The following is a 27,732-nucleotide window of genomic DNA, read 5'->3' as shown; positions in this document are numbered from 1 at the left end:
CAGTGCCCTTGGCACCCTCATTACTTCCTCCAAGCAGTGCCCAAAATGACAGAGTGCTGAATCATCAGCCACGGGACATCGGTACTTGGTAATCAGGAGGTTCCATGATGACATGTGACTCGATGTTGTTTGGACTCCCATGGCAATTCCATCCTGGCTGCACACCGTCATGCTGCCAACTCTGCCCTTTCTTTCCAGTAGGACAAGACAGACCTAGGGATGGTGATGATCGTGTCTGGGACATTGTACCATATTATTTCTGGAGTACGACCACATCAGGCTGTCTCTCCACTAGGCTGAGAGATAACTCTCCCTGCTTTTGGCACGAGCCCCAGGTGTTAGTAAGGAGGACGTTTCAGCCACTGATAAGGGGGAATAAACTGTCTTTCTTCTGACTTGATGCGTTTTCTTTTACTGAAGAGAAAAAGGACAGCTCCTTTCTTTTCAGAGGTCCTATGGCTTCTGAGCAAACATATACACCTACAAGTCGATCAGCTACCTGGGAGCCAATTACCTAGTTGCTGGCAGGGAGAAGGCCTTTGTTTGAACAAGACACGGACAGGAAGAGGGAGAGGGAGAAGAGGAAGTACAGCACAGTAATGGGCCCTTTGGCCCTCCAAGCACGTGCCAATCATTGTGCTCTGACTAAACTAAAAAAAAACCTTCTGCCCTTATTTGATCTGTATCCCTCTATTCCCTCCCTATTCATGTAACAATGCAAATGCCTCTTAAATGTCGCCAACGTGCCAGCTTCCAACACCTCTGGCAGTGCATTCCAGGCTCCTGCCACTCTGTGTGAAAAGCCTTCCTCGGACATCTCCCTTAATCTGTCCCTCTCTCGCCTTGAACCTGTGCCCCTTTGGAACTGAAACTTTAACCCTGGGAAAAAGCCTCTGATTATCCATCTTATCCATGTCTCTCATAATTCTGTAGACCTCGATCAGATATCCCCTCAGCCACCGTCTTTCCAGTAAAAACAATCATTGTGTTTTTCACCTTTCCTCATAACCAATGTCCTTGAGACTGGGCAACACCTTGGTGAATCTTCTCTGCACTCTCTCCAAAGCTTTCACGTCCTTCTGGCAATGTTGTGACCAAAACTGCACACAATACTCCAAATGCAGCCTAACAAAACGTTTGATGTAGCTGCAACATGTTTTGCCAACTCTTGTACTCCATGGCCCGGCTGAAGAAGGCAAGCACGCCACAGCTCTTCATAATCCCTTTGGCCATCTTTTAGGGAACTGTGGACCTGCATACCCAGATCCATCTTTACATTCATGTTCCTAAGGGTTCTACCATTAACAGTACAATTCACACCTAAATGTGATCCTACAAAATGTCATGTGGAACTTTATCAAATATCTTACCAAAATCCACAAACTACTTCCACTCACTGGTATCACTGGCCTACTTCTGCTTTTATGTCTTAAGGTTATGAAGGCTAAAGACAGGGCTAAGTTTGCTGTTGTCATTTCCAGTGTCTGTGTCAATGCCAGGTGAGCCGTACAGTTTCATTCCTTTTTTGACACATTCTAGCAATTGTTACAACCAAGTACCCGACAGCTAAGGGTTAACCACATCGTTGTGGATCTGGAGTCACATGTAGGCCAGACCAAGTAAGGCAGCAGAATTTCTTTCCTTCCTTAAAATGTGTAGAGGTGGATAAATCTGAGACTGGATCAGGTATACCCTAAAACTGCTTCGACTACCTTTCTCAGGCGGTGCATTCCAGATTCCCATCACCTGCTGAATGAACAGTTTTTCTTATTCAAATCCCCACTAAATCTCCTACCCCTTAACTTAAAACTACAACCCTGATGGTTCAAACCTGAACCAAGGCATAGTTTCCAATCTGAATTTGTGTCTGCAGCCCATTTAATTTGTTCCTTACAATCCAAACAGATATATGAAGAACTCTTAATTTTGGCTGCATACTATTTTTAAAAATTATTTCTCCCTCTTGTCTTAACAGACTTCATAGCCCCACTCTGTTCATTAAACGAGTCCTGCTTGTTCATCTTATTAACTTCTACCTCTGCTCATGGCCCGCCATGCTATTTTAAACTGTCCCAAGTGGTACTAACAACTCTCCACTCAAAAGATGTTGTTAAGATGCAATCAGCCCTTTTTATATAGGTCCCAATGATGCAGACAGAGTCAATGGAGTGATAACAGGTCAGATCAAATCCATCCTGTTCTTTCGTCAGCACTCCATGAGAAATGATTGAAGCCATCTTCAACAATGCCAACAAAGAACAATGACTTCGCAATAACTTGTCCGCCAATACTTATTTTGGGGTTCAAAAGGAGCCAGTCGACCCAGATATCATCAGGTCTTGGTTCAAATCAAAAGGAGCTAAAGTAGTTAAATTCCAAAGGTGATTTAAGGCCAACTGCCTGCAACAAAGTACAGTATTTGAGTGAGAAACTAGGGTCAATTTGAAAGGGTAACACGCTGCCACTGGGTGGCATCATACACAACAACATAAAAAGATTCCAGCACCTACAGCTTTTTGCTCCTGCATTTTGTTCAACCAACTGCCATGTCTCTTCCAAGAATGCCCACCCTGAAGAAGCTTTGCTCTTCCTTCTGACCGGAATTCAGATTGTCTCTTTCACTGTGTGCATCTTCGTTGCTTTCCATTTCACTGCTGGTGTTTGGCAAGATGTTTGCCAAAACTCACTTTCACGCCATGTTTCCTTCCTCAGCGATTGCCAATGATGCAGATTTACTTACTGCACATCAATTTCAATTCAAATTTCACACTTCACATTTCGAATCCACCTAGGATTACAAGTATCTCCAGGAGAGACGTTTCTCCGACTGCTGTTCCTGTAGCATGCTGTGATCTGCGATCAGTACCATGCATCGTCATATGCACACACTCGACTCCATTCTGCAGTCACATCGACTCACCCTCTCAAATCTGTGCTGGTCCCCAATTTCACTTCACACTTCATCTCATCTGTCACCTCGACAAAAAGTCTTTTGTTGTTCTTTCCGGCATCAAGGTACAAGCTCCAGCAACTTTTGGACTCCAACATCCATCCTGAGCCATTCTCGCCTTTCCGTCTCTTGAACTCCATCCCCTTCCGTCACTCAGAGCCAAATCCTTCATTGTCCCTTAGAACCCACCCCTTCCTGTTCCCCAGAGGTCACTCCCCCTCAACTCCAGCCCTTGCTGTGTTTTTACCATAACTCCTGGCCTTGCCCTCTCCAAGGCTGAATGTACTTTCTTTGGCAAAGGACTCAGTTTTATATTCACAAGCATCCATCTAAATGAATTTCCGGCTTCCCATTACGTTGAACGGTTTTTCTACCACCTCTGTCTCTGTGGTCACTTCTTGGGAGAGGAATAACCCCCACCCCTGTTATACTGGTCCCTTCACCCGCTTCCAGTGTTCATCCTCCACTTGGACCTTTTCCTTTGGCCTCTTAGCTGCCCTCAATCTCTTCAGTGACCACCTCAATTACTGAGGCACTGACCCATCTAGCCTGACCCCTTCTGAAACTGCTGCATTTCACTGTCTTAGGTCCAACCCTAATTTTGTTACCAAACCTGCTAACAAAGGTGGTGCTACTGATCTTTACCTTGCGGAGGCTCAATGCCAACTCTCAGACACTTCTCCCGACATGCCCTGAACCATGACCCCACAGCCGACACATCCAGGCCATTATTGCCAACACTGTCACTGAACTCATTACCTCTGTAGATCTTACCCCCAACTGCCTTCAATCTCACAGTTTCCCAACCTCGGACAGCCTGCTTTTGCTTCCTTCACAAAATCCATAAACCAGACTGTCCCAGTAGGCCCATTGTATCAGCCTGCTCCTGCCCACCAAGCTCATTTCCTCCTATCTTGACTCCATCCTCTCTCCACTTGTCCAGACTCTGCCTACCTACATCCACAATTTCTCTGATGCCCCCTGCCATATTGACAATTTTCAGTTCCCTGTCCTTAACTGTCTTCTGTTCATCATTCTTCCAATCCTTCCAAACCTCCATTCCCCACCAGGATGGTCTGAGAGCTGCTGGCTTCTTTCTTGACCAAAGGCCTGAACAATCTCATTCACTACCACTCTCCTTCACTTGGCCAAACTTGTTCCCTCATTAAACGATTTCTCCTCTAATTCATTTCCCTCTGCCAAATCAAAGTAGTGGCTATGGGCACCCACATGGGTCCCAGATATGCCTGCCTCTTTATGGGGTATGTGGAACTATCCTTCAGTCACACACAGGCACCTCCCACAACTCTCTTCATAATGCATCAATGACTGTTTCAAAGTCACATCATGCTCCCCTCTGAACCTTGAAAAATTTGTTCAGTTTGTCTCCACTACCACCCCCCCCACTCCACCCCCGACCATAACTTTTACAGCATCCATTTCCGATACTTCCCTTTCTTTCCTTGACTTTTTTGTCTCTAGTCTGGGGAATAAACTGCCTATGGGCATCCATGACAAAGTCAATGACTCCCATGGCTATCTTTACTAACGCTCTTCATAACCCACGTCCAGCAAGGATTCTATCCCATTTTCCCAGTTTCTTTGCCTATGTCACATCTGTTCCGATGACGCCACCTTCCAAAACAGTGCCGCTGACATGGCTTCCTTCTTGCATGACGGTGGTTTCCCGCCACTGTGATTAACAGGGCTCTCAACCTCACCTAACCTAGAATCTGTGCTTCCGTCCTTGCCCCTTCCCATTACTCCCAACAGCATGACTGGGTCCGTCTTGTCTTAATTTTCATCCCACCAGCTTCCCCATTCAAAGGATCATTGTCTGTCTATTTCAGACAACTTCAACAGAATGCCACCACCAACCACATCTTCCCCTCATTCATGTCTGCATTTCACAGGGATAATTTCCTCTGGGGTACCAGAGTCCATTCCTCGACCAACACCAACCTCTCCCACTACTTTCTCATGTATCAGCAGATGGTGCAGCACCTTCGTCTTCACCTCCTCCCTGCTCACCAAAGGCCTAAACAGTCTTTCCAAGTGAAACAGCATTTCACCTGTAACTCCTCTAAACATGTGTACTGGATTCGCTGCACCCAATGTGGGCTGCTCTTCTTTGGAGAAACTAAACATAGGATGGGTAACCACTTTGCAGAACACCTCTGGTCCGTACACAAGTATGACCCTGACCTTTCTGTAGCTGGTCACTACAACAGCATCCTGCTCATGTGCTGACTTGTCTGTCCTTGGCATGCTACAATGCCCTGGTGAATCACAGCACAAACCGTAAGAACAACATCTCATCTTCAGACTAGGCACCTTTCAACCTTCTGGACTCAACACCTTCAAATCGTGTACCCAATCCCATTCCTTCCGTTTCTTTTAGCTTTAACGTGTTACATTTTGTCAACAGGTCCCCTCTCCCCTCTGCCCAACCCTGTGGGACTGTTTCTTCCAGTCTTGCAGTTAGACACAACACTGTTCTGCCAGTCTCACATTCCAATCACTTAATCTGAATTATCAACCGACAGCAACCACCACCCTCCTGCCTGGTCTCTCCATGGATGCTGACAGACCCACCGTGATCTCCAGCATATCCTGACTGGAGTAGATTTCAGCATCTGCAGTTGTTTATTCCCATAAAGGAAATTAGTTGTGGCCACTATAGGTCAGTCATCTCGGTCCAAACACATTACAACAAGAGGTTTTCAGGGAGTTGACATTGGCCCAACCACTATCAGTTGTTTCATCAAGTACCTTCACTCCAACCTGAGGTCAAAAGTGCTTGCTGATGATTACACAACATTCATTTAATGAAATCAGAACACAATTCAGGTTTGAGTAAAGTACCAAGTGACATCCACGACACCCAAGTTCACATCAAAACAAGAGAAGTCTGAACACTTTCCATATTCAAAGGCACAAACAATGCTCAATGCACCAATCAGCATCAGTCTGAGGATTATCACCACTGAGAAATTAAACTGATCCAATCTAATAAATCCTATGCCTGCAAGAGCAGGTTAGAACTGGAGCTTCTGCAGTAACTAACTCGCTGAAGCCTGCCCATCATCTACGTACAAAGACACAAATTAACTGTGTGATCAAACATTATTCAATTATCAGGATATACATAATATATTCCAACAATCTTTGTAGCTCCACGATATCCAGATCAAAACAGCCAGTTCCTGATGCAACTTGTTGCTCTACCTTTAACATTCACTCCCCCTCAACATGAGTATACACTGGCTGCAACATACAGCACCCACAAGATGCACTGCAGCAATTCAGGTTTCTTTAAGAACACTTTTCAAACCACATAGAAAGGCAAGAACAACTGGTAAAAGCAAACATCAATTTTTTTTTGAGCTATCAGTCAAAATCCTGCAACTCCTGTAGTAAACTCTCTCCAGGAGCACATAAGGCATATATTACACAGATTCTTGTAATCCAAAGCAATGGATCGCCATTATCTTCTCAAGTACAATAACTGGTAGCCTTGCCAACAACACCTACATGCCATGAATAAATTAAAAACATCTTCAGCCAGAAGTGATTCCGACAGGCAATTCTGTTCAGTTTGTGCCGTTATAGATTTGAGCATCCAGCCAATTTGGTTCAATTATATCTGATGACTATTTGGAAAGGAACATGTAGACTTAGAGGGAGAAAGCAAGAGAATGGCAAAGTGGGTTGTTCATTTGAGGAGCTGTACAGACAATGCACCAAATGCTCTTCTTCTGTACTGTGATAACTTTGTTTCTGCGTAACTTACCCAGTCATGAAACCTCCAAAACAAAAATAAACTAAATTCATACCACAAACCTCACCCCCAACTCCAGCAAGATATCCTTACCTTGAACGTTGAACATTTCGAGGGGATTCTGGTTCATGCCCATGTTTGTCAGCAGTTGCAGGTTGCTGTGATACTTGCTGTTGTGCTGGTCCTTGTTTCACAATTGAAATACTGGACTACAGAAAGAAAAGCAAAGACAAATTTTCATCTCTGATTAAATACATAGCTTTTACCCGATGCCATTTCAGTTATTTAACACTTCGTTTAACAACAAAACAAGATCTGCAAATGATGTCCAACTTCAATACATGCTTAAAACTGATCAAAATGCATAAAAGCGTGTTTAAATGCATAACCGTTGTGTGCATGACACCTAACTTATGTAAGTGTTGCAGATGCACAAAGAATGCAAATTGCTTTTTCCAAAGTCATAACTTAAAGGTGAACTAAAACTCATGGGCTTGGACTTTTGTTTAATATAGCCAGTCTCAAGTAGCCAGCTGTCTGTTCCCACCCAGACCTGGCTCACCAGCCCAGGTCTAGACCCTTATCTCAGGCACTGGTATTACTGTACAAAGGCAGTCCCCCAGGTTGAGAATGGGGCTCGTTCAAGAGGCTGTTCACAAGTTGACTTGTATGCAAGTCAGAACATAATGTAAGACAAAGTAACAAGTTTCAAAAAGGGACCCAAGAGGCAACTCTGTCCATACAGAAAATGCTAAATATATGAAATGAACTACCAGAGGACGTGGTAGAGGTGGGTAGTTACAACATTTGCACAGGTACACGAATCAGAAAGGTTCACGGGGGCATGGGACAAATGCAGGCAAATGGGACTAGTTTCGTTTCAGAAACCTCGTCAGTATGGACGAGTTGGACAGGAGGGTCCGTTTCCTTGATGTATGACTATGACTCCATGGCAGAAGGCACAGAATGGGGATAAAGGTTTTTTTTTTCAGATTGGCAATCAGCGACAAGTGGAGTTCCATAGGAGTCAGCGTTAGAGCCATAATAACTGATGTTATACATGAACAATCTAGATAAAAAGAACTGAGGGCATTGTTGTTAAGTTTTCATATGACACAAAGACAGGTGGAGGGACAGGTAGTTTTGAGGAACATTGGAGACTGCAGAAGGATTTGCAGCAGGCAAGCAAACTGTGAGGTTACACACTTCGGTAGGAAGAACAGAGGTGGAACCTATTGTCTAAATGGAGGAAAGCTTTGGAAATCTTAAGTGCAAGAGGGACCTCAAGTCACAGAGGTCTACAGCATGGGAACAGGCCCTTCGACCCAACTCAGTTTCCCAGTTACGTAGGAGTCCTGGTTCAGGATTCTCTTAAGGTTGACATGCACTTTCAGTTGGAAGGCAAATCCAATGTTTGCATTCATTTTGAGATGACTATTTGAGCCCATATCTGATAAAGGATATGCTGGCCTTTTAGGGGACTCAGACGAGGCCCACAAGAATGATCTCAGGAATGAAAGGTTCGTCATATGAGGAGCAATTCAGGATTCTCAGCTTGAACTCAGTGGAGTTTTGAAGGGGGAGAAAAAAAAGAGTTCTCACTGAAATTTACAGAACAGAGACCAGGATAGAATGGACGTTGAGAAGATGATGTTTCTAATAGTAGCAGAGGCTAAGGCCCGAGGGCACAGCCTGAGCGTGAAGAGATGATCTTTTAGAACTTAAAAGAGGAATTTCTTCAGCCAGAGGGTGGTGAATCTCTGGAACTCAGTGTTGTAGAAGGCTTCAGAGGCCAAATCATTGAGACAGACAGAGGAGGTTCTTGATGAGTACAGAAGATCAAGGACAACATTGAGAAGCAGGAGAATGAGTTTAAGAAGCATACTAGCCATGATCAAATGGTGGAGCATAGTCGATAACCAAATAGCCGAACTATGTTCTTGTACCTTCATGTTGGATAAATTGAAATGGTTTGTGAAACAAGTTTAACTTATCCATTTAAAACTGTCAGTTTAATTTCAACATTATTAGCCAAATGTATTGCAGCCAGCCAGCTGGCACACGTGATCTCACCTTTAGGCCTCTACTCTCCTGCTGCTGTTTCTACCGTTTCTACCTCTGTCTCATCATCTACCAACTCTCATCTCCTGACTCACCTCCTGCACTGTTTGAGACCTCCCATACAATATTTCTGTAGCTGGTTCCATTCCTGAACTTATGCGGAAGCCTGGGCTCCATCTAGTGGTTGAAGTTGGTCAGTATGGATAGTTCTGGGATTTTAGCAAGTCAACTCCTACCACCAGATGGAGTCTAGTCAATCTAACCATGACAGTGACTGCAGTAATTTTTCCAAATTAATATTACATTGTATATTGTACTTATTCTGCATTTGGTCATGTATTTTATTTTACACCTTCATTCATCCAGGAAGCATGGTACTGCTCAGGAATGATAAGGTATTTCAAATTCCATGTTCCTCAGGTAAGAATTGTATGAAGGAACTCAACTCTGGAATCTTGAGGGAACCTAAAATTTATTTAAATCGTGTCATTTCACTAAAGATTGTGAAATCAGCAATACAACAACAAAACAAGCTGACTACAGCTTTCAACCACAACAGATAGGGCAGAACAGTGGCTCAAAGGTTAGCGCTGCTGCCTTACAGCATCAGGGACCTGGGTTTGAGGTGGTGACTACCTGCGTGGAGTTTGCATGTTATTCCAGTGTCTGCGGAGGTTTCCTCTGGGTGATCCACTTCCCTCTCACAATCCAAAGATGCTCAGGTTAGGTGGATTGGGTATGATAAATTGTCCACACAGTGTCCAAGGATGTGCAGGCTATGTGTATTAGCCTCAATAGAATGTGGGATTATGAGGATAGAGTGTGTATCTGGATAGGATGCTCCTTCCAAAGTCTGGTGAGAACTCAATGGGCTGAATGGCCACTTTCTGCACTTGCACTGTCGGGAGTCTGTGATTCTATTAAGATAATCGTATTACATTTGAACTGATTGAGGCAGAGGCATACAGTCCAGAAACAGACCCTTCAGTCCAACTCATCCATGCCAACAGACATCCTAAATTAATCCAGTCCAATCTACCAGCATTTGGCCCATATCCGTCTAAACCCTTCCTATTCCTGTACCCAACCAATTTCCTTTTAAATGCAGTTATTGTACCAGCTTCCATCACTTTTTCTGGCAGCTCATTCCATAAATGTGCCACCCTCCGTGTGAAAACATTGCCTCTTCGGTCCCTTTTAAATCTTTCCCTCTCACCATAAACCTCTGCCCTCTAGTTTTGGACTCCACCCTCCATCCATGCCCGTCATGACTTTGACTTTGACTTTATAAACCTCTAGAAAGGTCAACCCTCAGCCTCAGACATTCCAGGGAAGATAGCCCCAGTCTATTCAGCGTCTCCCTACAGCTCAAACCCTCCAGCCCTGGCAACATCCTTGTAAATCTTTTCTGAGTCCTTTCAAGTTTCACAACATCCTTCCTATGGCAGGAAGACCAGAATTGCACAGAGTATTCCAAAAGTAGCCTATCCAATGTCCTGTACAGCCGCATCATGACCTCCCAACTCCTATACTCAATGCAATGACCAATAAAGGCGAGCATACCAAACAGCTTCTTCACTGTCCTATCTACTGTGACTCCACTTTCAAGGAACTATGAACCTGCACTCCAAGGTCTGTTTGTTCAGCAACACTCTTCACTCTTCAGGACCTCACCATTAAGTGTATATCCTGCCCTGATTTGCCTTTCCAAAATGCAGCACCTCATATTTATCTCTGCCACTGCTTGGCCCAGCTAGAAAATTACAAACTAAGAATAGTACTGCACAGTACAGGCCCTGAGCCCACGATGTTGTCCCGACCTATTATCCTACTAAGATCAAATAACCCTGCATTCCCTTTTACTACCTTTTACATTTTACTACCCTCCACGTGCCTATCCAAGAGTCACTTAAAAGTCTCTAAAGAATTTGATCAAGATCCTGTGGTACTCCGAGGTAACCTTCTTGACAGTCCAGTATACTTCCAACTCTGGTGTCTGCAAACTTACCAACTATATCTGCTCTGTTCACTTCCAAATCATTTATATAAATGACAAAAAAAAAGTTGACCCAGCACCGATCCATTGTGTCACACCGCTGGTCATAGGCCTTCAATCTGAAAAGCAACCTGCCACCACCACCTTCTACCTTTGAACCAGTTTGTATCCAAATGGCTGATTCTTCCTGCATTCCATGTGATCTAACCTTCCTAACCAGTCTACCATGAGGAAATTTTTCATACGCCTTACTGGAGTCCACGTAAATCACATACGCCACTCTGCCGTCACCAATTCTCTTTGTTACTTCTTCAAAAAGCTCAATCAAGTTAGGAAGTCACGATTCCGCACATACAAAGCCATGTTGACCATTCCTAATCAGTCCTTGTCTTTTCAAATATATGTAAATCCTTCCCCTTACGAATCCCCCCAACAACTTGTCCACCACCGATGTCAGGCTCACCAGTCTACAGTTCCATGGCTTTTCTTACCACTTTCCTTAAATAGTGGTACCACATTAGCCAACCTCTAGTCTTCCAGCACCTCACCAATGGCTAATGATGATATAAATACCTTAGCAAAGGGCCCAGCAATCCACTTTCCACATAATTATAGGAGACATCTGATCAGGTCCTGGGGATTTATCGACCTTGTGAGGTTTAAAACGCACAATCATCTTCTCTGCAATGTAGACATTTTTAGGATGTTGCAATTTTTTCCCCCACATTTGAAATCTTCCATATCCTTCTCCACAGCAAAGTACTTGTTAGTAGCTTCCGCCATTTCCTTGGTGATCTTTAAGGGGCCCTATTTTCTCCCTAGTTACCCATCTGTCCTTAAAGTATTCATTGAATTTCTTTGGATTCTTCTTAACCCTATTTGCCAAAGCTATCTCACGTCTCCTTTTTGCCTGCCTGATCTCCCTCTTAAGTATACTCCTACTGCCTTTAAACTCTTCTAGGAATTGACTCGATCTCTGCTGTCTATAATTTTTTTCTTCTTCCTTTATTTGTTCATAGGATGAGGGCTTTGCTGGCTGCTAAGCCAGCATTTATTTCCCATCCCCAATTGGCCAGAGGGCAGTTAAGAGGCAACCACATTGCTGTGGGTCTGAAGCCACATATAAGCCAGGCAGTTTCCTTCCCTATAGGATATTAGTGAGCCAAATGGGTTTTTCCAGACAACTGGCATGGTCATCACTAGAGTCTTAATTCCAGACACTTATTGAACTCAAATTCCACCATCTGCCTGGGCGGGACTCAAACCCAGGTTCCCAGGATGTCAGAGATAATGGGAACTGCAGATGCTGGAGAATTCCAAGATAATAAAATGTGAGGCTGGATGAACACAGCAGGCCAAGCAGCATCTCAGGAGCACAAAAGCTTTTGTGCTCCTGAGATGCTGCTTGGCCTGCTGTGTTCATCCAGCCTCACATTTTATTATCTTGGAATTTCCCAGGAGGTTATCTGGGTTTCTGGATTAACAGTCCAGTGATAATACCATCGCCTCCCCTCACGTATACCTTCTTTTCCTTGAACAAAACCTCAATTTCCCTAGTCATCCAGCATTCCCTGCGCCTACCAGTCTCGCCCTTCATCCTAACAGGAGCACATTAGTCCAGAGACAATTATCTCACTTTTGAGGGCTTCCCATTTTCCAGCCATCTCTTTACCTGCAAACATCCGCCCCCAATCAACCTCGAAGTTCCTGCCTAATACTGTCAAAACTGGCCTTCCTCCAATTTGGAATTATCTGCATTTGGCCCATAATTGCCCCATCTATACCCCTCATGATTTCATAAACCTCTACGACGTCACCCCTCAACCTCCTACGTTTCAGTGAAAAGAAAAGTCCCAGCCTATCCATGTAACTCAAACCCTGCAATCCTGGCAATAACGTGGCAAAATCCTTCCTGAACCCTGTCCAATTTCATAACATCCTTTGTACTGGAGGAAAGTCAATCTTAATTAACACATTGCCATACAGTACAAGCATATATCTGAAACTGGAGTATAATATTCTGTTCAATATTTCACAGGGGGATTTGAATAAGATTTAATGTATATCTAGGTCTGATAAACAAACACAATAACATAAGACACAAAAGACGTGGGCCATTTGATCCACTGAGTCTGCTCTGTCATTCAGAGAGGCCACAACCGATTCGAGGATCCTCGACATCACTTTCCTGTCCCTTTCCTATATTAACCTTGTCACGGATTAAAAATCTCGCTTGGCATTGGATACTGCTTCTAGCCAATCTCTTCAGCCCTCTGCAGTCATAAATATCAGGTCAAACAGTCCCTTGGAAAAGGGATTCTCATCTCTGTTTTAAATAAGCAGTTACTTAATCTGACATTATGCTCTTTGGTGCTAGATTCTCCCACAAGCAGAAATAACCCCAATAATTGGGGCGGCATGGTGGCACAGCAGTTAGCACTGCTGCCTCACAGCACCAGGGACCAGAGTTCAATTCCGGCCTTGGTCAAATGTCCGTGTGGAGTTTGCATATTCCGTCCGTGTCTGCGTGGGTTTCCTTCGGGTGCTCCGGTTTCCTCCCACAGTCCAAAGATGTGCAGGATAGGTGGATTGGCCATGCTAAATTGCCCATTGTGTTCAGGGAGGTGTAGATTAGGTGGGTTATAGGGGGATGGGTCAGGGTGGGATGCTCTGAGGCTCGGAATGGGCTTGTTGGGCCGAAGGGCCTGTTTCCACATTGGAGGGATTCTAATTCTAATTCTAACCCCTCCACTTAACCCTGTGAAGTCCCATAAGAATTAGTAAGGTCTCGTCTCATTCTTCCAAGCATCAATGGCACAAGCCTTATGCACTCAACCTTTTCTCATGCCCAAGATCAACCCTGTGAACCTTCTCTGGACTGCCTCCAAAGCCCATCCACCTGTCCTTGGATAAGGGGGCCAAAGCTATACACAGCATTTCAGGTGTGGTCCAACTTGTTGTGCCTTGTATATTTTTAGCAAAAAAACTTTCCTATGTTTATAATTCATTTATTTTGAAACAAAGGCTAACATTTCGTAATACCTACTAATCTTGTACATCTGTTTTTTGTGACTCATGTACTTGACACCCGAATAGCTCAATGCTGCAGCTTTCCAGACTCTCCTGATTTAAATTATATTTTGCTCTTTTATTCTTATGCCAAAGTACATGGCCTCACATTTTCCGACATGATGTTCCATTTGCCATTCAACCTGGCTAAATCCCTCTGCAATCCACTAGTTACAAGTTACCATACTAAAAATTACTCCTCCAATCAAGTGTCTATTAATTTGCATACTAATTTGCTACCATCTTCATCATAGGCTCTTACCTTAAGTAGCCAAATGTAAGGTATCTTATCAAGCATGGTTTGTAATTCAAATATATTGCATTGACTAATTCCACTTTATCTATCCTGTTTGCTATTTCCTGGAAGAACTAGAAGCCATGTCAATTCTGCTCAGTGTATATTTCTAATGCTCCACTGTTACACCTAACATCTTACATTCTAACATCAGTGCAAGGTATACGTATAGCTAACCAGCCGACACAGTTACTTTTTGTTGTTCCACTCTCTTTCTGAATAAGGGTGGTTTCATTAGAAGTTTTCAAATCTTCTGGAACTTTGGGGCAGCACAGCGGCTAGCACTGCTGCCTCACAGCACCTGGGCTCCGGGTTCAATTCCATCCTCGGGCGACTGTGTGGAGTTTGCACGATCCCCCCGTGTCTGCTTGGGTTTCCTCCGGGTGCTTCGGTTCCACCCACAGTCCAAAGATGTACAGGCTACATGGGGTGGCCATGGTAAATTACCTATAGTGTTCAGGGATGTGTAAATTAGGTGGGTTATAGGGGGCTGGGTCTGGGTGGGATGCACTGAGGGTTGGTGTAGACTTGTTGGGCTTGAGGGCCTGTTTCCAAACTGTAGGGATTCTATGGTTTTCCAGATCCAAGGATTCATTGAAGATTACTACCAGCTGCTCAAGTAAATTATTGAAGTCCTTCCTTTAATCTCCAAGGATGCAATCCGTCAGGATACAGCCCTCAATCCTACTATCAGTTTCATTCGTGTTTTCCCAATAGCTATTCTATTCATTTCCTTTACCTCTTTTACACCATGTTTATTTAGTACTGTGGGAATGCTATTAGCATATAATCTACCATGAAGACTTCAGTACTATTATTTACTAATTATTATGAAGGCAAAGTATTATTCAATACCTCTGAAAATTTCTTCATTATCGCCTCCAAGATAACAGTGTTCATTTTGGCCCCTCACTTCCTTTTAATATAAACACAAGCTTTTACTGTTTTTTTTTACTCCACCTTGTGAAGGAACAGCATTCTGAAAACTTGTAATTTCAGATAAAATGGTTGGACTAAAACCTGGTGAAGTGTGACTTCTAACTTTGTCCACACAGTCCAAGACCAGCTCTCCATATCATGACTTTTTAAAAATATATATTACTTGTTAATTTACCCTCAGTTTACTACCCCCCTACTTTTCCTGAATATATTTTGCCGGCTATTAAAATTACCCAAAATTTGATACCATCCTTGACTTCCTTTGATAACAAGTGTTGGCTTATCCCTCCATAAAATTTTCCTTCCTCACTGGATATATCTTTACTGTGAGACTCTATTTTCTTAAACATCTGCCAGTGTTCCACACTGCCTTCCCTGCTAAATTTCTTTGCCAGTCCATTCCAAAGCTAGGGTCAAGCTGAGCTCTAGAGGATTACAGGCAGGCGAGGAAAGAGCTCAAAAACGGTCTGAGGAGAGCCAGGAGGGGGCACGAGAAAGGCTTGGCAGAACGGATTAGGGAAAACACAAAGGCATTTTACATTATGTGAGGAATAAGAGAATGGTCAAAGAAAGAGTAGGGCCGATCAGGGATAGCATAGGGAACTTGTGTGTGGAGTCTGAGGAGGTAGGGGAAGCCCTAAATGAGTTTTTTGCTTCTGTCTTTACGAAAGAAACAAACTTTGTAGTGAATAAAACCTTTGAAGAGCAGGTGTGCATGCTGGAATGGATAGAGATAGAGGAAGCTGATGTGCTGAAAATTTTGTCAAACATTAAGATTGACAAGTCGCCAGGCCCGGACCAGATTTGTCCTCGGCTGCTTTGGGAAACGAGAAATGCAATTGCTTCGCCACTCGAAGATCTTTGCATCCTCGCTCTCCACTGGAGTCGTACGTGAGGACTGGAGAGAGGCAAATGTAATTCCTCTCTTCAAGAAAGGAAATAGGGAAATCCCCGGCAATTACAGACCAGTAAGTCGCACGTCTGTCATCTGCAAGGTGTTAGAAAGGATTCTGAGGGATAGGATTTATGACCATCTGGAAGAGCATGGCTTGATTAAATGCAGTCAACACGGCTTTGAGGGGGGCAGGTCATGCCTCACAAACCTCGAGTTCTTTGAGGATGTGACTAGAAAAGTTGATGAGGGTCGAGCTGTGGATGTGGTGTATATGGGCTTCAGCAAGGCATTTGATAAGGTTCCCCATGGTAGGCTCATTCAGAAGGTCAGGAGAAATGGGATACAGGGGAACTTAGCTGTCTGGATACAGAATTGGCTGGCCAACAGAAGGCAGCGAGTGGTAGTAGAAGGAAAATATTCTGCCTGGAAGTCAGTGGTGAGTGGGGTTCCACAGGGCTCTGTCCTTGACCCTCTGCTGTTTGTAATTTTTATTAATGACTTGGATGAGGGGATTGAAGGATGGGTCAGCAAGTTTGCAGACGACACAAAGGTCGGAGGTGTCGTTGACAGTATAGAGGGCTGTTTTAGGCTGCAGCGGGACACTGACAGGATGCAGAGATGTGCTGAGAGGTGGCAGATGGAGTCCAACCTGGATAAATGCGAGGTGATGCATTTTGGAAGATCGAATTTGAAAGCTGAGTGCAGGATTAAGGATAGGATTCTTGGCAGTGTGGAGGAACAGAGGAATCTTGGTGTGCAGATACATAGATCCCTTAAAATGGCCACCCAAGTGGACAGGGTTGTTCAGAAAGCATATGGTGTTTTGGCTTTCATTAACACGAGGATTGAGTTTAAGAGTCATGAGATCTTGTTGCAGCTCTATAAAACTTTGGTTAGACCGCACTTGGAATACCGTGTCCAGTTCTGGTCGCCCTATTATAGAAAGATGTGGATGCTTTGGAGAGGGTTCAGAAGAGGTTTACCAGGATGCTGCCTGGACTGGAGGGCTTATCTTATGAAGAGAGGTTGACTGAGCTCGGACTTTTTTCATTGGAGAAAAGGAGGAGGAGAGGGGACCTAATTGACGTATACAAGATAATGAGAGGCATAGATAGAATTGATAGCCAGAGACTATTTCCAAGGGCAGACAAGGCTAACACAAGGGGTCATAGTTTTAAGCTGGTTGGAGGAAAGTATAGAGCGGATGTCAGACGCGGGTTCTTTACACAGAGTTGTGAGAGCATGGAATGCGTTGCCAGCAGCAGTTGTGGAAGCAAGGTCATTGGGGACATTTAAGAGACTGCTGGACATGCATATGGTCACAGAAATTTGAGGGTGCATACATGAGGATCAATGGTTGGCACAACATCGTGGGCTGAAGGGCCTGTTCTGTGCTGTACTGTTCTATGTTCTATACAATTCTGCTTTATTCCTTTGTAACTACCCTTATTTCAGTTTGACAGTTGTTTATGACTCAAATTTCTCACTCTTAAATTGAGTCCTACATTTTACCATGTTATGGTCATTGTTTATTAAGATCTCATACTTGGATAATTTATTAATCACGTCTCTATGTACATCAACAGATCCAAAACACCCCAATTCCCCAGATGGATCACAATATGCTGTTTTAGGAAATGATTCCAATTATACTCGATGTATTCTTTCTCGTGACTACTTTTGTCAATTATTTCCAAAATCTACGAGATTAAAGTTAACCATGATTCATGGCTTGCCTTTTGTGCATGCCCTCGTTATCTCCTGACCTTTACCATATGAATTGTATCTTCTAATAGATCACTTTTTGTTATTGCACATATTATATCTGATACTAAGGTCAAATATTCCTGCATCCATTGGCTATACTTTTTAAAAAAAATTAAATAGCGTTGCTAATAATGCGGCATTTTCAGGAAGGAAAAATATTCAAAAACTTTGCTTAAACTGCAACTCAGGTTAGCCCGTATAATTTATGATAACTCAAACTATTCAAATAAAGTTTGAAACGATACATCGTTATAATATAGTCCCTCCGAAATAATATTTTTATAATCAAGAAACATTAACGTTATACACATCTGGTTTTGGTTTTACCTTTGGTTGAGATGACACTGGAGGCGTGCTCATCAGTGGTTTAAGAGGAACAGTGTTAGTCTGTGGTGTACTTATTCTTGGAGACACATATGACCTTGGGGACGATGCGTCTGATGCCAATGACATTGGTGACTGATTAGACTGCTGGGCTGTTTCAAAAGGAAAGTCAATTTGAGATTATTCAACATAAGACTCTGTAAACATTGTGGCTGAGAAGAAGATTTGTAATTAGGATACATTCAAGCCAAAATCAATAATGTGCAGAGGTTGAGGAACACAGCAGGTGAGGCAGCGTTGAAGGAGTAGGAAAGTCGACATTTCAGGTTTGCACCATTCATCAGGACTATGATGAAGGGTGCAAGCCCAAAACATCGACTTTCCTGCTTCTCTGATGCTGCCTGATCTGCTGTGTTCCTCCAGCTCCACACTGTATTGACTGTGACTCCAGCATCTGCAGTTCTTGCTTTCTCCTACATTAAAGCAAAGCTGTTAAAGGTATCAAGTTTCTGAGAGAATATTTTCTCATATGAAAGCAGTCCTGGGAAGTGTTACAAACTCAAATATTTTTTGAAGTTAAAATCACCCAAAACATATTTAAATGTATTAGAAGCCACAGATGAAACATGGTGGACAAACTTAAATACAATGAGCATTATATTTCCCAAATGGATTATTCTCTTACTCTTTAACTTCCTTCAAAATTCGCACAATATTTACTTCAACACCTTTGCATCTGCAATCTCCAACATGATTACGTTTCAATTTCATTCATTTTAGAACAGAATGAAACTAAAATAGAAGTTGTATCCCAGCAGTTGATTATCTTTGCATTTTTAAAACAAATACATACGTAAGATAAACAGGTGCTGCAAATTTAAACTTAGCTTAAATATGTGTCCAAGTGTCACAAGATGCAGCAGACCTTGTCAAAAGTGAACGTGGTTTCACTGGCTGTCCACCTAACTGCCGATATCCCTGTTGCCTCCACAAGGTTGCCCCAAGCCATGCATCTTCAGATTTCAATTGACATGCAGTTACTTAATTTCCATGTTTTCCCACAGCTTGGACACTCCCTCTCTATCGAAACATGCAACGCGCAATCCTGTTAAATGTAATCCTTAATCAATTCATTTCACAACAGCTCTGCGCTCGGTTCAGGAATTAGCGAATGCACAGGGTGAAACACAAAGAAATTAAGAGGTAAATTACCATAAAGTGGCACATATCAGAAGCCACGATTTCAATTTCAGAATTTCTACTCGGGCAGCTCTGGACTTGGTGTTTCGACATTGAGTGGGGTCTGCTATTTTGACACTGCTAGGACATCTTTACTGGACTAATGCTTCAATGGTCCTGACAAATGCGCTGAATACAAGTTCCAATTCCTAAACAGGGAACAATCCTAAAATAATAACCATGAAACCACCGGACTGCTGTTAAAGGAAGGAAATCTAAATTTGAGCAGCATATTCTGGAGCCAGAGATGGAATTAAAGACCACAGTTCTTTAAAGACCTAGCTCTCCTAGGTCAGGGCAACCATAACATGATTGAATTTTATATTTTATTCGAGGGAGAAATAAGTGGATCTAAGGCAAGTAATTTAAACTTATGGAAGGACAAATGCGACAGCATGAAAAGTGAACTGGTAAATTGCATGAAGACTTAATTCAATCACAAAAGGCAGAAATTTGTGCGATATTTTCAGAAAATACAAATCAAATATATTCCAAAAAAGATGCCAACAAGGGCTCATAATATAGAAAAGTTACAGGATAGAATGCAACTGAGCAAGGTTGGGTAGCAGGTCAGAGGTGGGCAGAATGTAGAAATCAGCAAAGAATGGCTGAAAGATTAATGAGAAAAGTGAGAGAAAACCAGCTAGAAATATGAACAGTTAGAAATTTCTGAGTTTCTGCAGTTAAAGTTAAAAAAGTTACAAAAGTGAACGTTAGTCCTATAGAAATTAGTCTGGGAATTAATCTAAAATGACATGGCAGATGTACAAGTACTTTGCATCAGTCTTCATGATAGAGGACACATGCAATATTTTACAAATAGCTGTATAAAGAGAAAAGGAAATTTAAGAATATCACTGTCACCAGGGAAGTGGTACTGAGCAAAAAGTGACATCAACCTGGCATCAGAAATGGCAAACCTTGCCCGGTTTACCTCATTAACATGTGAAGACATGCCAAATTGGGTCAGTTGTCCCATGTGTCAAGCAACATCCTAACTCAAGTATGATTCCATGAGTACGATTGCTATGAAACTGTTACATATGAAATCTTAATTTATACTAACAGCTGGATAAACATTTATTGCAAGTGTTCTGAAAAGGAGACTTCTTTAATCAAAGACATTGTCTAAAGCAGCAAAGCCATGACATTTGCTGGTTATTAAACTCTAACAATGCTCTTAAGTAGTTCAATACCAACCAACGACAAAGCAGTCCATTTGACAGGACCCCACCTCCAATTTTAACACACAATACCTCCTACACCAGAGTACAGCAGCAGCATCTGCCATCTATAAGTGCACTGCAGCAACTCACTGGTACCCTCTATGACCACTATCATGAACAAGGACAAGGGTAATAAGGCACCAGACAACACTGTCATCTAATTGCCCTCCATACACTGTGACTTACGATCATTTCATCAGTCCTTCACTGTCACTGGGTCAAAAACCTTAACCACACATACAACTGCAGAACTTCAAGAAAGCAGACAGAGCCCTGACAAAGACAACTGATAATGGGAAAAAAAAATGATGGGTTTGACTCCCAAGAACAAAAAAAAATTTGTTGGAACAGTACCCCAATAATATCGCTACCTTCAAATGAGGGGGGAGAAGGACAAAACCAAGCATCTAATCAGTTGCCATTCACCAAGACTATAATTACATTTTTAAGTACAGAATCAAGTGCGAGTCTTGGTTTCTGACTTGCAGTGCAATGCAATTATAGTGACTTAAACTGCAAGCAACATAACTCATGATTTTGAGAACTTTAAGGGCATTTGATGGTAGATGGCAGGGAAGACTAACTAACAAAGAGAGTGTGCGCGCAGCTATTGTTCCCCCAGGATACACTCAAAATCAAACTAAAGAGAGATAATCAAACAAGAGATAATGCAATTATTGAAACAAACAACATTCAGCGTACAATGAATTTGTGACTTTCTAGACAACATCATGCGAGAAACCAGACCTGGCCACAACGAACCTCCATACCTTCCATCCGGAGGTACCTCCCGGATGGTTAGTGTGCTGACTTTCCACCAACTGAATTCAGATGACAGCCTTTGAAGGTAGCGCAGAAATATTAAACCAGTTATTTTTGGCAGTGGGGATCAATCAAGCATGTTTTGAAGGCTCTGACCACTAAGTCAAAACAGTATCACTGTTTAAAAACCATCAGTTCTGAATATTTTCTGTAGATTATAATCTCCTTCCCAAATCCACAAACCTGCCTGCCCTGCTCGGCCAATTGTCTCAGCCTGTTCCTGCCCCACCAAACTCATCTCCACCTATCTGGACTCCATTTTCTCCCCTTTGGTCCAGGAACTCCCTACCTACGTCCGTGACACCACCCACACCCTCCAGGGCTTCCAATTCCCTGGCCCCCAACACCTCATTTTCACCATGGACGTCCAGTCCCTATACACCTCTATTCCGCATGCAGATAGCCTCAAGGCCCTCCGCTTCTTCATGTCCCACAGGCCCGACCAGTCCCCCACTCCACCGACACCCTCATCCGCCTAGCCAAACTCGTCCTCACCCTCAACACTCCCACTTCCTACAGACAAAGGGGGTGGCCATGGGCACCCGCATGGGCCCCAGCTATGCCTGCCTCTTTGTGGGTTACGTGGAACAGTCCCTCTTCCGCACCTACACAGGCCCCAAACCCCACCTCTTCCTCCGTTGCATTGATGACTGTATCGGCGCCGCCTCTTGCTCCCCAGAGGAGCTCAAACAGTTCATCCACTTCACCGACCCCTTCCACCACAACCTTTAGTTCACCTGGGCCATCTCCAGCACATCCCTCACCTTCCTGGACCTCTCAGTCTCCATCTCAGGTAACCAGCTAGAAACTGATGTCCATTTCAAGCCCACCGACGCCCACAGCTACCTAGAATACACCTCCTCCCACCCACCCTCCTGCAAAAATTCCATCCCCTATTCCCAATTCCTCCGCCTCCACTCCCACAATGAGGCATTCCACTCCCGCACATGCCAGATGTCCAAGTTCTTCAAGGACCGCAACTTTCCCCCCCAGAGTGGTCGAGAATGCCCTTGGCCGCGTCTCCCGCAACACATCCCTCACACCCTGCCCCCGCCACAACCGCCCAAAGAGGATCCCCCTCGTTCTCACACACCACCCCACCAACCTCCGGATACAACGCATCACCCTCCGACACTTCCGCCATCTACAATCCGACCCCACCATCCAAGACATTTTTCCATCCCCACCCTTGTCTGCTTTCCGGAGAGACCACTCTCTCCGTGACTCCCTTGTTCGCTCCACACTGCCCTCCAACCCGACCACACCCGGCACCTTCCCCTGCAACCGCAGGAAATGCTACACTTGCCCCCACACCTCCTCCCTCACCCCTATCCCAGGCCCCAAGATGACTTTCCATATTAAGCAGAGGTTCACCTGCACATCTGCCAATGTGGTATACTGCATCCAATGTACCCGGTGTGGCTTCCTCTACATTGGGGAAACCAAGCGGAGGCTTGGGGACCGCTTTGCAGAACACCTCCGCTCGGTTCGCAATAAACAACTGTACCTCCCAGTCGCCAACCACTTCCACTCCCCCTCCCATTCTTTAGATGACATGTCCATCCTGGGCCTCCTGCAGTGCCACAATGATGCCACCCGAAGGTTGCAGGAACAGCAACTCATATTCCGCTTGGGAACCCTGCAGCCCAATGGTATCAATGTGGACTTCACCAGCTTCAAAATCTCCCCTTCCCCCACCTCATCCCAAAACCAGCCCAGTTCGTTCCCTCCCCCTACTGCACCACACAACCAGCCCAGCTCTTCCCCTCCACCCACTGCATCCCAAAACCAGTCCAACCTGTGTCTGCCTCCCTAACCGGTTCTTCCTCTCACCCATCCCTTCCTCCCACCCCAAGCCGCACCTCCATCTCCTACCTACTAACCTCATCCCACCTCCTTGACCTGTCCGTCTTCCCTGGACTGACCTATCCCCTCCCTACCTCCCCACCTATACTCTCCTCTCCACCTATCATCTTTTCTCTCCATCTTCGGTCCACCTCCCCCTCTCTCCCCCTACTTATTCCAGAACCCTCACCCCATCCCCCTCTCTGATGAAGGGTCTAGACCCGAAAAGTCAGCTTTTGTGCTCCTGAGATGCTGCTGGGCCTGCTGTGTTCATCCAGCCTCACGTTTTATTATAAAAGAACATATATATCTGACTGAAGTCTCTTACTTCTGAGGTATGTCAAACCAGCAAACTGAACAATTTGACTCCCAAATGATTTAACTTTGTTTACATTTTGAAGTGTTGTACGACTGCACTGATGCAAGTGAAATTTAGCTGACTGAAATTTTTCTTTGAACTCAGTCACACAAGGTGAGAAAATATTTCTTCAAACAGGTGCCATTTGTACTCAAATTGTCCACTGTGCTAACAGCAGAAACTCTAACCAAGCTGTGAAGTGTGGAATTAGAATGCTCACAGAATAAGAAATGTTAACTCAGGTCATTTCAATTCACAGCTAAGAGCATTTGCACATGTGTATTAACTGTTTTTTTTAAAAACAGACAAGTATACATTGTTTGTGAATGAATTATACACATTTACTTCAATTGCACGTAAATTAATCAACTGAAAACATGGGTGACTTAACAGCGGTGGTTAATAGGTAAAAACTGCCTCAGGTAATTTGGTGGTCAGCTGCTCAGTTGTTCGTAATAGGAATGGGGAGAACTGGGGAGGGGGGGGAGAAACAATACATTTACATCAATTCTGCAAATCAAATGGTAATGTACAGAATTATAAAATACATATTTACAAGTATTTAAGTTCGAGCTCCAGAGATGAAAACTGTTCTCCTTCACATCATTTTTCTTGTCAGTGATCATCTCTCATGCCATTAACCCATTCTCAGACACACAAGTTTTAACAAAAATAGCATGACAAAGACAAACGAGGAAAGCAGAATTACAGATATTTGAAATGATCACAGCAATCAATGATGTAAAAATAATTTGTAAAGTGAGATTTGAAGTTGAAGACTGATGCTCACCCTTAATTCAATAATACGAAGAGGAGCAAGGCAGCAATTGGCTAACTCAGCAACTGAGCAAAAGCAGAACAGCAAAAGTGACAGGACAGTTAATCAAGGACAAGGAAAAAACTACTCCCAGTATTAATGTTCACATTCTGAGGACTTTTCACACTATTATGAAAGTTGGAGACATTTTACTTGTGTTTTCGCTTATTCATATAAACTCTGACCTTCTGTTGGGCAATTGTCATCACATCGTAAGAAAGCAACTTGTTGACATGCTTTGGAATGGAATTGCACAGAAGGAGCTTTATCTGCACTGTTAAAAGCAGGACTAAACTCCTGTGAAGATCCCTATTTTATTAGCTTTGTTGATCAACTGTCACTTGTTACCCTAACTGCAAGGTCATCAAGTCAAACAATGGAGCATTATTGATCAAAGTTGAAGACCAAATTGAAGCCTTAAGATTCAGCTCATTCTTTTTTAATACTATTTATGAAGTGCCAGTTTGAATTGGTTCCTACTTGTATAATTGTTGCTGATCTTTCAGAACAGTAAAGTGAATGACTGAAAAGGGCAATGCAATCTGCAACAGAACTCACTCACACATCCAAATCAGGACAAGATTTCAAGGAAACTTTTTAAAAAAATATGCACAACCATGAATTAAATACTGGGAGTTGTAGTGTATTAAGAATACAAGTTTTAACCAGAGTTTTAGCAACGTTTTCACCAAAATATTTGTAGAGCAAACATCTGACTGCCCAAAGCAGTGGAATTTTCCTCATCCAGCTGGAAATACTTCATCAAGGCCTTCCAGTACTGGTTTGAGGTAACTGATCTCCTGCCAATATTACTAACCCTCAACTGGATAGGCACATAAAGAAAGTAAACAAATCAACGCATTCCAAAATACATGATAACATTCTGAACCTCGAGGGATGGTTTGGAGATCATTGCAATTTTTAAGTGCTGATAGGAAGCAAAAGTACATATTATTTTAACCTTACCCTGAGAAGACAACTGTGCAGCTTGGGAAAGGAGAGTAGTGATGCTTAAAGCTGATGGTCCAGCCGTGAGGAGCTTATGAAGCATAGACTGTAAGGAAGCTTGTGTGACAGCAGCTGTAAGGACTGCAAGACAAAAGGGAAGTGCTTCCTTAAACTTCTGCTATGCAATGATAACATGTAAACTATTCACAATAGGTCAAGTAAAATTAGATGGTCTTTGCTATTAAATTCTGATTCAATAGACTGCAACTCAATAATTCTAGCAGGTGATTAGTGCTGTCTCTAATTAGAATCTGAATTCCAACTTAGGCATTAGTTCTTTTGAAATAATAAGCCTGTTTTCATTTTTGGCTGAGCCATGAGAAATTATTAAAAAATGCATCACCAAAATACAGGAGCCAACCCCTGCATCTACAGTGTAATCATCTTAGAAAGTACAATTGCTGAAAAGAGAACCTAGATTACTGACCTTTGCAAAAGCGCATGCGGCATACAGTTAGCTCTATCTACATGGCATCCAAGTCATAAAACATTCTTTTCAAACTAGCCAATATACTTTCAAAAGTTATGCAACAATTCTAGTACTTACAAGGTAGGAAATGGAATACTTATAACACAAGTGCAATCAAGAGCAATCTGCAGCACAACATAAATGAGCACTTAAACTGAAAGATCTGCATATGTTGTAAATCATGAATAAAAACAGAAGTTGCTGGAAAAGCTCAGCAGAGTTCTGAGGAAGGGTCACTGGACCCAAAATGTTCACTCTGATTTTTCTTCACAGATGCTGCCAGACCTGCTGAGCTTTACCAGCAACTTCTGTTTTTGTTATAAATTATTATTTAACTGTCATGTACTATACAGAAGTTTAAGACCATGAGACACAGGGGCAGAAATTAGGCCATTCAGTCCATCGAGTCTGCTCTGCCATTCAATTTTGGCTGAAAAGTTCCTCAAACCTTTCTCCCGCCTTCTCCCCAGAACCCTTGATCCCCTTGATAATCAAGAACCTATCTATCTCAGTCTTAAATGTACTCAATATACCTGATCTCCACAGCCTTCTGTGACAGTGAATTCCATAGATTCACCACTCTGGCTGAAGAAGTTTCTCCTTATCTCTGTTCTAAAAGGTCTTCCCTTTAGTCTAAGGCTGTGCCCTTGGGTCCCAGTCTCTCCGATCAAAGAAAGCATCTTCTCAACATCCACTCTGTCGGATTATAACTCTACACATAGGTCACACCTCAAAACCTCCAATAGTTCTTTTAAGTGTCTAAATATCTGCAGAATCAACTGACTTTTTTTTTGAAAGACATTTCCTAAGATTCTTGTGTCTTCTACAAAAGTGCAAGGCTCACTGAATCATTGACTTGATTCAGAGCAGAGAACTGGCAATGACAATTGAAGGCAACAGTCAACAAGATGGATTCTTCAAATCAAGAGTTTCCAAATGGAACATATAAGCATCTCTGCCAAAATGCAAACTTTGCAGGGAATAGAAAACAGCATAAAATGGAAGTTACTTAAATAAATTTGATAAAATTACATGAGGCAACACAAAGCAGTGCAGGCAACAGTAAACATGTGAGGAGCATGACAGAATCCTATGGAAAGCACTGCCAAAGTGACAAGGCAAAGCATAATTCTCAACATCAACATGCATCAACAAGCGGTCACATAACAAAATTCTTGAATCTGAGGCACTAAGATTGGCTCAAATCTAATCAGGATTTTTATTTTAAATTGGCAAAGTCACTTCAGTTTCAGGTAAAAGGATGATGATTTTGCAATGTCACTAACACAAAATAAACTGAATTAATCTTGTCAAATCAGACTCGAGTTAAAAAGACAGAATGAGCATGGGTTCACCTGGAAATCATGAAACAAGTCAGCACAAGCTATCTGCAAAGTCTAATTCACCAGTATAACATAAATTTGTTCATTTCACTTCAAGAACTAAAGTCCATTGAAAGCACTTAGGAAAAATGACGACTTGGCACTTGGAGAAAGTGAGTAATTAAGCAAAACAGAAAGACTTTGGTGATGGTACTTATTTTCTTTAAAAAAAAAGCCAAAGCATGAAATAAATTTTAACAAAAATCAGACCATATTCTCAAATGTCTTCCTTGCTTTGCAATGTGAATCAAACCACAAAACCTTCAAGATCCATTGCTGTTTTCTCCTGTTCCTCCAGCCACTTGTACAAAGTTCCAAAGTATGACGATATGAACTAAGTTGAAGTTTCAACATAGTACATGCTTCAAATCAGAGCCAGCACTGAACCTATGTTGAAATCAACCTTATTGTTCTGTTATTTCAACCAATATGCTTGTCCATGCACCTAGTATTTTAAAATGCTCTGAAGTCTTGCACAGTATTTCAACT

General features: G+C 42.9%; 1 protein-coding gene across 2 annotated transcripts in view; it reads right to left on the bottom strand.

Moving 5' to 3' along the window:
• The window catches only part of waca (WW domain containing adaptor with coiled-coil a), a 128,424-nt gene that overhangs the window by 31,097 nt on the left and 69,595 nt on the right, over positions 1 to 27,732 (bottom strand). For both annotated transcript variants that reach the window (XM_048562661.1, XM_048562671.1), the window contains 3 exons: positions 25,351 to 25,473; positions 18,081 to 18,229; positions 6,825 to 6,940 (listed from right to left, as the gene is read on the bottom strand). In XM_048562661.1, the coding sequence (XP_048418618.1) occupies positions 6,825 to 6,940; positions 18,081 to 18,229; positions 25,351 to 25,473 (388 nt within the window). The remainder of the gene's footprint in view (positions 1 to 6,824; positions 6,941 to 18,080; positions 18,230 to 25,350; positions 25,474 to 27,732) is intronic.

This window comes from Stegostoma tigrinum, chromosome 2, assembly GCF_030684315.1.
Source record: "Stegostoma tigrinum isolate sSteTig4 chromosome 2, sSteTig4.hap1, whole genome shotgun sequence".
Taxonomy (NCBI): domain Eukaryota; kingdom Metazoa; phylum Chordata; class Chondrichthyes; order Orectolobiformes; family Stegostomatidae; genus Stegostoma; species Stegostoma tigrinum.
Note: the sequence above shows the minus strand (reverse complement) of the source record. Positions and strands in the feature narration are given on the sequence as shown.